We start from the raw sequence: 11,813 nt of genomic DNA on the forward strand, positions 1-11,813 counted from the left end.
GCAGGTGCTGGTGGGGGCGGTGGGGCTGGAGCCAGAGCCGGAGCATCTGCAAGGGAAAGAAGAGGTGGGTGAGGGGGTGACCGTGTCCCAACACGGTGCCACCGCCACGCTCCCTCTGCCACCGCATCGTCCCGGCTCCCCGGGCACGTCCCCGCACTCCCGCCTCAGTTTCTGTGCCCTGACACTCGCTGCCACCCCTGCTCCGTGCCAGGTGTCCCCGCCGGGACGGGGTCATCCCCTCGCACCCATACCTGTGCAGGTGGGTGTGGTGGCGGTGGTGGCGGTGGCCTCTCCAGCAACCACGGGGGCTGCGGGGGTTTCTATGACAACGGGGACAATTTCGATGGCGACGTCTCCGTCGGGCCCACGCAGGATCTGCACCAGCCCCTTCTCCTCGAGCTCCGCCAGCCGCCGCTCCAGCGCCAGCCGGTAGCACTCCTGCGGCTGCGGGGACGGCGGGCTGGGCGGCCGCGGCGGGCTCAGCTGCTCCTGCAGAGGTGACAACCCCGCCGGGTCACCGCTGTCCCCGAGCGCCCGCTCCCCGAGCCCCAGCCCTCCCCCGGCTCACCCGCAGCGCCTCCAGCTCCCGCCGCGCCTGGCTCAGCTGCTTCTCCAGCTCCGCTATCTTGGCCATGGAGTCGTTCTCCGCATCCTGCAGCTTCTCCGTCAACTGTGGGCGACGAGGCGCCGCCGCTCAGCCCCGTCCCCGTCCCTCCCTCGGGCTTTGCGTCAGCGGCTGTGCCCACGCACCCACGGCCCACCTGGCTGACGTGCTCCTGCAGCTCCTCCATGTGCTCCAGCACCGCCGTCTTGGTCTCCGAGTCCTCCAGCATGGCCCCCACGTCGAAGACGTTGTCCAGGTAGGCTTGGATCTGCACCTGCAGCTTGTCGCTCTCGGTGAGGCGCAGACTCTGCCGAGGCACGGCCGGCGGTGTCACCGTCAGCACCGGTGGCACCCCCGGCACCCCCCGCCCGCGGTGTCACCCACCTCCAGGTACTGGTCCAGCCCCAGGTGGGTGAACTCGTACTGCAGGAACACGCGGAAGTTCATGTTCTCCACCGAGTGCACCACGATGTTGATGAACTGCATGCAGGCCACCTGYGGGGACAGAGGGCTCAGCGYGGCCACCAGCGCRGCACAGGGGACACGGCCCCRGGRGCTGCACCGGGGGGTGGTGGCCTTGGGGACATGGTGCCCCTGGGGAGTGCATGATGGCTTAGACAGTCCTGGGGACATGGTGGCTTGGGGACAGCACAGTGGCCTTGGGGATGTGATGGCCTGGGGACAGTTCAGTGGTTTAGAGGCTGGGGACACTTTARTGGACTTGGGGACATGATGGCCATRGGTACAGAGTGGTGGCTTAGAARCCCTTGGGGACAGTACAATAGCCTGGCAGCCCTTGGGACACGTCACCCCCAGGAGAGCATGGTGGTTCAGCAGCCCTTGARGACACGGTGGCCTGGRGACAGCATGGTGGCCTTGGGACCTGGTGGCCTGGGGAYAGTTYRGTGGCYTAGAAGCCCTTGGGACATGATGCCATGGGCACAGTGAAGCCCTTGGGGACAGCACAACAGCCTGGCAGCCCTTGGGGACATGCCACCCACAGGAGAGCATGGTGGCTAATCAGCCCTTGAGGACATGGTGGCCTGGGGACAGTTCRGTGGCTCAGCATCCCTCAGGACATRATGCCAYGGGACAGTGTGGTGGCTTAGAAGCCCTTGGGGACATAACAGCCTGGGGACAGTGCAGAAGCCTTGGTGACACGATGCCCGGGGGACAGCAGGGCACCAGCCCCAGCAGCCGCACGCTCACCATGAAGTCGATGTTGCTGTCCTCGTTTCGGAAATACTCCATCAGCTTCTCGAAGCGGTTCTTCTCCCCGCAGACCTGGGCAGGGAGCGGGGGGCTGAAGKGGGGACATGGCCAGGGGACACCCAGGCAGGTGGCAGGACATGGTGACACCATCCCAACCCYRAGCYGTGCTGCCAGGCACCCAGCCCAGCTGGGACGTGGCTCTGGGGACACACGCTGGCATGGGGACACCAAGCCCTGCGACTGGAGCATCTCCAGGCGAGCCAGGGATGGGCATTTTCAGGATGGTGCAGGGCTCTGCCACACACAGGGAAACTGAGGCACAAATCTCAGGATGGTGCAGGGCTCTGCCACACACAGGGAAACTGAGGCACAAATCCAGTCAGTGCACAGGTGTCTGTGTGGGAACCAGGTGTCCCTGCTGGGGACCGGGTGTCCCTCCTGGGGACCGGGTGTCCCTGCTGGGGACTGGGTGTCCCTCCTGGGGACCGGGTGTCCCTGATGCAGACTCACCTCCTTGAAGTTGTCAAAGGCAGCCAGGATGATGTCGTGGCCACCTCGGACCAGGCAGACGGCGGCCAGCAGCTCCAGCACCAGAGCCTTGGTCCTGCAGAGATATGGGGTGTCAGGGTTTGGGGCAGGGGACAGCAGGACAAGGGACAACAGCAGCGGGGCCAGGTCCTACCTGGCGTTCTTGTTGTTGAGGCTCAGGGTGATCTCGTTGACGCAGGCTGGGTGGTTCATCACCAGGCTGAAGCCAGACTTGAGGGGGGAAAGGAGCATTAATGGGGTCCTGTGTGTCCCTGGAGACACCCCAGGACCTTGGGACACCCCCACGCCAGGTGTGGGGGTGTCAGGAGGCTGAGTGAGGACATCTCAGAGCCGGGGGCTGCAGAGCCGGTCCCACCCCACGGGCGCGGGGGATYCCGGGGAGCYCCGGGCGGTCCCCGCGGGTGTCACCCACTCGCACCTGGTAGTTCATGATGGCGCGGAGGCACATGATGCACACATGGACATCGTCCTTCTGGCTGACGAGCCGCGAGTTGCGCAGCGTCTTCCTGCTGTGCGAGGGGTTCAGCCTGGGCGGGGAGAGCGCGGCTGAGCGGGGCCCGGGGCGGCCGCGGGGACAGCGCAAAGCGGGGAGGGGACAGCGCATGGGAGTGGCAGCAGGAGAGGGGGGACACCGGGGCACCCACGGGAGAAACCCCCGCGTCCGTGTCCATCTAGAAGCCCCTGGGCTGGGGGGGAGATGTGGGGCGGGATGGGTCGGGGGGCCCCTCGTGCACACGGGTGGTCTCGGAGGCTCACCGGGGCGGGCAGGAGCTGCCGGGTGACCTGGGGGCACTGTCCCCATCGCTGCCCGGGGCACCGCAGGGGACGCTGGGGTGGACGTGGCGGAGGAGGGTGTGGAGGTGCTGGTTCGAGAGGCAGCAGCTGGAGGCGCGTTAGAGCCTGCAGGACAGGAGGGAGAAACGGGGCTCCCGCGCCGCCCCGGGGACACCCGCGCTCGGGGACAAGCGATGGGACCCCCTGCGGGTGCCACGTCCCTCCTGACCTGTCCCTGGGGCTGGGAGGGACACCCCGGCTCTTCCCGAGCTGCTGGCAGGCGGCGAGGGACCCCCGCGGTCCCCGGGGTGCCGCGTTACAGCTGCCGGGTGACCGCGGTGCGGTGTCCCTGGGACCCCCCCGCCCTCCGGGGATGCCCCGCAGGCCCTGTCCCCAATACCGGTGACCAGCAGCGGGGTCCCGGGGGTGTCCCCGTCCCGCCAGTGCCCCGTCACCTACCGTCAGCGCGTCCCCGGCAGCGTGCAAGAGAAGAGCGGGGTTAGACGGGGCTGCGGGCGAGCGGCACCAAGCGACAGAGAGCCACCAGCCACCGGGACCGGCTTTGGGGGACACAGGCCCGTTCCTCCGCCCCGGTTTTAAACCAGGGGGCTGCGATTTGCTCCCCGGACATCTCCAATACCCCCGATTTGTGTTTATTCCTGGGTTTTWCCCCAGCACGGTGGCAGTGCCGAGGTGGGGACACGGATCCAGCCCAGCTCCAGGCAGGGCTGAGCCCCTGGGGRCACACAGCGGGACGTGGCTTTGTCCCCAACCCCAAAGCAGCCGTGGGCACCCATTTTTAGGACCGGGCCTGCGTCTCCCTGCCAAGCCCCTCTCCAAGCGCGGCGCGGCCGGGGGTGCAGCGAGGCGAGAGCAGGGGACACGGCGCGGGGACAGGGGACAGTTGGGGACGGCACCACACGTTACCTTACAGTGAGGGGCCGCGTTTTGGAGGCGCCCTGGGTGGGGGACGAGGAGGTGTTTTTGTTCAGGTCCTCCAGCGAGCGCTCCTTGCCCTTGTCGGAGCCGGGGCTGCTGCTCTCTGCGCTCTCCATGTCGTACCTGGTGGCCCGCGGGGACACGGGGACAGGTGAGGCGTGGCACCCCATCGTGAGCAGATGCCCCTCAAGGATGTTCTGCTCAGCCCCAGCCACGGAGCATCGCCCTGGTGAGGAGGGAGGGCACCCCCAGGGACCCCCCAGCCCCGCTGAACCCCAGGGGAGGGTGATCCCYGCTTTGGGGACAGGGCACCCGGTGGGGACGTACGCGACGGAGCACTGGGCGAAGGCGAGGTACTCCAGCAGCACGTCCAGCCCCTTGTTCTCCTCGTTGAGGAACTCCTGGACCCAGCTGGAGGGTGCAGAGGGTTAGCGGRCTCTGCCACCCCCCACATCCTCTGTCCCCCTGTCCCCAGACCCTCAGCACAACCACTCCCCAATCAGAAGTGCCCAGTGAGGGTGGGACACGCTGAGGACAGGAGGTGGCACCGTGAACTGGCATTTCTCTGAGGCCAGGTGGGTGCCATGGTGAACCTGATATACAGGGGACACAGCCCAAGGKCTCTGCTGTCACCACTGCCACATCCCGCTGCCACCACTGCCACAACAGGACAGCCTCGCCCTGGGGGCCATGGGCACCCCCAGCCCACAAGGGGGGTACAGAGAGCCAAAATGGGGTTCAGACCCCACAGCACCCCCAGCCACCCCAGCACTTTCAGCCCCCCAGGCGTCAGGATGAGGCCACAGCCTCCCACCCTGCTGTCACCCTCCAGCCAGAGCCAGCAGGACGTGCATCCCCACCAGTGACAGTGGCAGCGGCTGGGTGACAATGCCACCCGCAGCCTTACCCGATGTAGTTGGTCCTCAGGGAAATCTCCAGCTCCCGGAGCACCTGTGTCGATTCCTGCACCCGCCTCTTGAACTGTGGGATGGGGACAGCCATTGGCATTGTCCCTGTGCCCAGCCTGGGATGGGGACCAGGGGACAGGAGTGCCACAAGGACCCCTCACCTTCCTGCTGACACCACCCGTGTCCAAGTAGCTCTTCAGCTTCTGGATGTAGGCGGACGGAGGGTTCTTCACCTGGAAACGCTCCTGCAAGCCCCAGAGAGAGGCTGAAACCRGGCCACCCACTGTCCCCCAGCAGCCACCAGTGTCCCTGTCCCCACCCCGCCTGCATCAGTGCTTAATGAGGTTAATGAGGTGCTGTGTCAGTAACGAGATGGATATCAGCATTTGGTGCAGCCAGGTGGATGTCCACACCGTGAGTGGCATTTGGGGACAGGGACAGCACCGGGGACACCGTGAGATTGGACCTCACCTGGTCACAGATCAGCTCCCACTTCTTCTCGTTGTCGTACTGGTTGAGCAGCTTCATCTTGTCTGGGGGCAGGTTCATGGAATTCTGTGGGTGACAGGGTGGGGGTCACCCCAAAATCACCCCCGGGGCTGGAGCACCCCCTGCTCACCCAACAACGGGTGGCTTCGCTCAGCAGGGGGACAGGGGGACACCAGTGGGACATGGGATACCCGTGGGAGGATGGGGACATTGGTGGAATGATGGGGACATTGGTTGAACACGAAGATTACAGTGAGAAAATAGGGACACTTGTGAGACCATAGGGACACTGGTGGGACAACTGAGACATTGGTGGGATGATGAGTACACTGGTGGGACATGAACATTTCAGTGAGAAAATGGGAACATTAGTGAGACGATGGGGACAGGGATGGGACAATCAGAACAGCACCCCCAGCATGGGGACACTGGTGGGACAATTGAGACATTGGTGGAATGATGGGGACACTGGTGGAATGATGGGGACACTGATGGGACAATGAGAGCAGCATCCCAGCACGGGGAGATGGGTGCGATGATGGGGACAACAGCAGGAGGTTGGGAACACCACCATTCCCGGAACGTGAGTATCCCATGGACCCACCAGCAATGTGACCTGAGGGTCCCCGAGGGGAGGGCAGGGGACAAGAGGAAGAGCTGGACATGTCCATCCATGTCACGAGTGCGCCATGTGCCCGGCCTCAGCCAGGCAGGGCCACACGGGGTGAGGGACAGGGACCTGGTGACATGGCTGAGGGACCCAGGGCCGTGCTCGAGGGGTCACCCCCGAGTCCCCCCCGTCCTGGGCGCGTGACAAGCCTGTCTGGGGAAATCAGTGCTGCTTGAGAGACAACCATGTCAGGGGCTGGCGTGTCCCCACGTCCCCGGGTGCCACCATTGCACAACCCCAGCCCCCACAGGACGTGACGCGGTTTCCGCTCTCGTAATGGCGCCGGGCGCTGCCGAAACTGCTCCACTGTGGTTCGAGAGGCCCTGGGTGCAGCTCCAGCTCTGCTCAGGGACACCATGGGGTGACCTTCATGGGCCTGGGCCAGGCTGCAGCTCAGCTCAGCTCGGATTTATTTTGCCAAAAGCCCCAGTTTTTGGTGGTCCCATTCACCTGGGGAGCACAGGCAGGCTGGCACGATGACAATGGGGCAGCGCACGGCCCCAAATCACCCCTAAACCCTGGGTTTGGGGTTCYCTGATGAGGAGGATGAGGACGTGGGGTGCCTGCCATGCTGGAACCACCACATCCTTGGGGAAAGGCATCTCCCAGGSGTTTGGTTGCCCACAGAGGAGCTGGTCTGAGGGGAGAGGTGCTGCTGTGGTGGGCAGGGACAGAAACCTCTCCACCGCCTCCAGGGAGGACCTGTCAAGCTGCTTTCGCAAGGAGCCAGAACCAGGAGCCATGGGCGGGGAGGGGCTGGGTTTGGCCAGGGGGCAGGGGGCACGGAGAGCTGGGCAGGGGGTGCAGGGTCAGAAATGGCCTCACTGGGAAGCCACTGGAGCTGCTGGGTGGCTTCTGGGATGGGAAAGGTGACAGCAGCACTGGGTGTCCCCACTGCTGCTCCCCGAGCCTTGGGATGGATGGGATCCTCCAAGAGGGTCAGTGGTGACAAGGGACAAGGCTGTGCCAAGAGGGAGCACGCACCCAAACATCCCACCCAGGGCTCCCTGAGCACCCGTGGCACCCTCCGTGGGACATGTTGGGTGCCCTCGGCCAGAGGGAACGGTGGCACCTGCCACACGGACCAGCTTTGGGCCACCACCCGTGGGACTGCACACGCCAGGACCCTGCGCTGGCGGCGGGACAGGAGCCAGCCCGAGGGTGGAGCAGGGGACGCTGGGCTGTCCCCGCGGAGGTGGCGCTGTCCCGAGCCCCGCGGTGCCTCCCTTGCGGGCAGGATGTGGCACGGCTCGGGTACAAACTGGGTGGGGGCTGCAGCCCCGGGTGGGCTCGTGGTGCCGGGGGCAGGAAGCGGCTCCGCTCAGGCACCGAGAAACCGGCTCTCGCTTCCTGCCGGGGAGGGGGGCCGGCAGCGTGGGAGGTGTGGGGCTGGGCGGGAGCTGTGGGGCTGGGTGGGTGATGTGGGGCTGGGTGGATGATGTGGGGCTGGGCGGGAGATGTGTGGAGGGTGGGTGATGTGGGGCTGGGTGGTTGCTATAGGGTTGGGTGGATGATGTGGGGCTGGGTAGATGATATAGGGCTGGGTGGATGATGGGCAGGGTGGGTGATGTGGTGCTGGGTGGTTGCTATAGGGCTGGGTGGGTGATGTGGTGCTGGGTGGTTGCTATAGTGTTGGGTGGATGATATAGGGCTGGGTGGATGATGTGGGGCTGGGTGGTTGGTATAGGGCTGGGTGGATGATGTGGGGCTGGGTGGTTGCTATAGGGCTGGGTGGATGATGTGAGGCTGGGTGGTTGCTATAGGGCTGGGTGGTTGCTATAGGGCTGGGTGTGTGATGTGGGGCTGGGTGGTTGCTGTAGGGCTGGGGGAGTGATGTGGGGCAGGGCAGCAGCCATGCACCCCAGAGGCACCAGAGGAAGCTCATTGTCCTCTTCCTCCTCTTCCTCCTTTGGGGACACGGACAGAGGAGCCACAGGGACCTGCCCCAGCAGCCACATCCCTCCCCTGCTTGGGGCTTTCCAGCAGCCTCACGGTCCTCCACGTCACGTTGGGGTGCCACCAAATGCCACAGTCCTGCTGTGACACAGTGTGCCACCGAGCCTGCAGTGCCATCCCAATGTACCCAGCACCACCAGGCTTTGCCCTGCACCCAAACCAGGGCCAGGCGAGGTGAAGCAGAACCAACATCATTTTCTGGTGCAAAACAACCTTTTCCTCTCRTGGCTGGCGGGGCCGGAGCTATTTTGGGTGTCAGGCACCTCTTTTTGTTCCACACGTGAGCGGGCAGCGCCGAGCRGAGCCGGGCTGAGCCGAGCTCTGCACCAAAGCTGGCACAGAATGTTCCGGCATCCTCCGGGGAGGTGTTTGTGCTGCCAGCCCCGACGGGCTGAGCGTGAACCGGGCTGAACCCCGGCAGCGTTTCTGGGGCACGGGGGGTGCGCAGCGCCGAGAGGGGATGGAGAGCCTTGGCAGCACGTGGGGTGCGACAACACCCCAATGCAGACACCAAATCCTGCCACAGGGGAGGGGACAGGGCAGGAAGTGCCCCAGGTGGCAGCTTAGGGGCTCTGTCCGGCTGCAGGGACATGTCCAGTGCCTGGCTGGCCAAAGGACCACGGCACTCCTGGGGTGCTCCATCCCTCATGGCTACAAAGCACCCCTGGGACATGCCCAGCCCTGCAGTGCCGGCTGTGCCTTGGTGTCCCCTCCAGTGCCCCCAACTGCCACTGGACCTGTCCTGCCCGTTCCCAGGGCTCAGTGCAAGGCACAGAGCAGGACCAGGCCAACCCAAGGCTTCCCAACCCCCACATGCAGCAAACGGGGCTGGGGGACACTCCCAGGGCCAGCTCATCCCATCAGGGGCTCCCTGGATCCAGCCAGGCCCCAAACCCACCAAATGCCAGGCAGGGATGGCCAGTGGAGCAGATGTGTCCCTGGGGTGGCTGGGGGGTGGCAGGGGTGGGCAGCCACTGCCTCCTGTGGCTCCAGCTCTATTTTAAGAAGAAGCAGAAGCTGCTGCAGCTCAGGCTGGGCAAAGGAGCCTGATCCCAGCCCCGTGCCCCCAACCCCGCTGGATGCCTGCCCGCCTGCCCATCCTGCACTGGGATCCCTCCTGGTTCACCCACCCGGGGCTGGATTTGGCAGCACTGGGGGCTCCTGCACCACCACCCTGTCCAGGCCCTGAGCCAGCAGCTCTTGGCCCACTTGGTCACTCCCCTCCCCACTCAGGGCACACAGCCCCTGTGGGGACACCCCACCGTAGCCCCATGTCCCCCAGCCAGCCTCGGCCACCGGGACCGGGCTGGGGATGGATCCAGCAGGAAGCTGAGGAGCTGTTGTGTTTCCTGGTTGAGCCGAGGCCGATGCTGTGGCCGGGGCTTGCTGGTCACCCGTCCCACTGCTGGGGCCAACAGCACATCTGCAACATCTGCAAACATCTGCAAACATCTGCAAACGTCTGCAATGGTGACGATGGCCTCACGCTCCCAGGTCCTGGGGCAAGAGGCAGCAGAACCCCCACCAGGAAAAGCTCCAAGCTGGAGCAGCCCCCACCCTGTCAGGCCCTGTTTGATTTTGACATGCCTCAACTCATAATTCCACTCACATATTCCCAGGTAATGCCTCGGGAAAAATCCTGATTGCTCTGAGCAGGAACATCTGAGCATCCCCATCCCAGCAGCAAAGATGCTCTTCCTCTGCTTCATCCCAAAAAGCCACCTGGGCACATCCCAAACCACTTGGCACGGGATAACCCTCACATCACTCTGCCAAAGAGACATCTGCCACAGTGCCCCAGCTGGGAAGGAGCCAATTTTTGGAGAATAAAGTTTTGGGAAACTCGATTCCCCATTTCTTGGCACGGAGTGGGTGTATCCATCCCCTTCCTGGCAGCAGTTTGGATCCCCTGGGCTCCTCCMTGGGCTTTTCTGCCAAGACTCAGCACCATCAGCTCTCCCAGTTTGGGATGTCCAGCCCAGAACTGGTTTGCACTGAGCTCTCACGGCATCACCGTAACCGTGGCAACATATCAGGTCTGGAYCGTGTCCCACCGGGAGATTCCCAGCTCATCACCACCTGCTCCATCACTGAGAGAAAAGTTGGAACCAGAGTCAGGGAAGGCGTTTGTGGCAGGTGAGGGCAGAGGGACCCCCTGTCCCCAACCCCCCTCCGGGGTTCTGCTGCCCCCACAGCCACGAGAATGGGGAAGGGACCTGTGAAAGGAGGAAGCGGGGTTGGGACAGCGGCTTTCACAAGACTCCCGCTTCCCGTCTGGGCATGTCCAGCCCCCTGGGCGCTCCCTTCCCCTGGAAAAGGGCTTTCCCTGGGGATGAAGGCACAGAAAGTGGTGCTGAGGGCTTGGAGCGGGGTTTTCCCCTCTTCTGACCGTTTCTWGGTTTAGGATTTCCCAGCCCAGCAGAAAGTGTCGCTTCCTGGGGCCTCCCAGCAGCAGCAGCAGCGGAAGCGTCTCTGTTGCAGCCACCGCTGCTGTGACACCCAGAGCCATCACAGGCACCACCACCTCACCCAGCCACCTGCCACCACGGGCGGGGCACTCCAGGCATCCCATGGCAACTCCTCTCTTTGGGATTTCGGGGATCCCGCCTGGCAGAGCCCCTCACTATCACCCCCCTGCAGCTGCAGCGGCTCCGGATGTGCTGCTCGCCCCGAAATAATCCCAAAACTCCACGAGATAAAAAAGCTTCCGAGTTATTTGTGCTCAGGGTTGGGACGGGAGACCCCATGGAGCAGATCCCGGTGTGCCGGCAGATCCCGGTGGGAGCCGTGCCCGCGGCTGCTCCCGGCACGGGTCGGCAAAACGGCTCCATCTCCTGCCAGGGGCTCGGGGGATGAAAGCAGCAATTTTTTTTTGTCAAGAAGCATTTTTGGGGAGGGCATGGRCAGCGGCTGGAGCGGGTGGCGTGGTGGCGGGACCCGGCCCTCCTGGCGCGAAGGTCACGGCCGGTCCACCCCGCTCAAGGACGGAGGGAGCGGAGCGGGAGTCGCTCTCCCGCAGTTCTGAGGGTTTTGGCGGAGATTCCATCCATCCCACGGGAACGCGGCTCCGGCAGAGCCCGCTGCCCACCCCGCGGGAGGCCRGCAGAGCTGCCGGGGGGCTGCCCCGGCTCCGGGGAGGAGGAGGAGGAGGAGGAAGAGGAGGTGAGCGAAGCATCGCCATCCGCAGCACCGCTGCCTGCAGCGCGCTCCGGCCCTGCCGCCGATCCCGCCATGGCGGAGCCGGCCCGGGCTCCGAGACTCGGGGTCACCCCGAGAGTTTTGGGGGCTGGATCCCCCCCAGGTGAGAGCGCTGGGGGGAGGGGAGCGGCTGGGGGTCATCCCGGGCCAGGGCTGAGTGTCCCCGGGAAAACGGGGCGGGAACGGGGAAATCAGTAGTGTTAATAAGAATACCAATTAAATAATAAATCGAATCATTAATAGAAGAATGAAATAGCAACAATACGATCATTATAATGATGATAATGCCGGTAACGCTGCTAATGATGCCGATACCGGCAGGGGATGCTGAGAGACCCCCCCRGCGGGTCCGAGCCCCCCGCAGCGGCTCCCCCCTGTCCCCCCCGCTATGTCCAGCCCCCTCCCCGCCGGACCCCTCTGTCCGGCCGTCCCCCCCGGCCGGTCCGGCCGCCCGTCCCCGCTCACCAGGACGCGGCCGAAGCGCTCCTCCAGCTCGGCGGCCCCGGGCATGGGC

The 11,813-nt window shown here is 64.7% G+C and overlaps 1 protein-coding gene across 1 annotated transcript in view; it reads right to left on the reverse strand.

Moving 5' to 3' along the window:
• FMNL1 (formin like 1) overlaps positions 1–11,809 on the reverse strand; it is a 19,465-nt gene extending 7,656 nt beyond the window's left edge. The window contains exons 1-16 of the mRNA XM_057383170.1: positions 11,765–11,809; positions 5,458–5,541; positions 5,148–5,231; positions 4,986–5,059; positions 4,406–4,489; positions 4,067–4,201; positions 3,122–3,259; positions 2,784–2,892; positions 2,499–2,575; positions 2,327–2,420; positions 1,814–1,888; positions 989–1,099; positions 762–911; positions 569–670; positions 252–489; positions 3–46 (exon numbers count right to left, since the gene is read on the reverse strand). Coding sequence (XP_057239153.1) covers positions 3–46; positions 252–489; positions 569–670; positions 762–911; positions 989–1,099; positions 1,814–1,888; positions 2,327–2,420; positions 2,499–2,575; positions 2,784–2,892; positions 3,122–3,259; positions 4,067–4,201; positions 4,406–4,489; positions 4,986–5,059; positions 5,148–5,231; positions 5,458–5,541; positions 11,765–11,809 — 1,644 coding nt within the window. The remainder of the gene's footprint in view (positions 1–2; positions 47–251; positions 490–568; positions 671–761; positions 912–988; positions 1,100–1,813; positions 1,889–2,326; positions 2,421–2,498; positions 2,576–2,783; positions 2,893–3,121; positions 3,260–4,066; positions 4,202–4,405; positions 4,490–4,985; positions 5,060–5,147; positions 5,232–5,457; positions 5,542–11,764) is intronic.
• Between the last annotated feature and the right edge of the window lie 4 nt (positions 11,810–11,813).

This window comes from Malurus melanocephalus, unplaced genomic scaffold (genome assembly GCF_030028575.1).
Source record: "Malurus melanocephalus ecotype Western Australia unplaced genomic scaffold, MMel_1.1 scaffold_613, whole genome shotgun sequence".
In the NCBI taxonomy this organism is placed as follows: Eukaryota; Metazoa; Chordata; class Aves; order Passeriformes; family Maluridae; genus Malurus; species Malurus melanocephalus.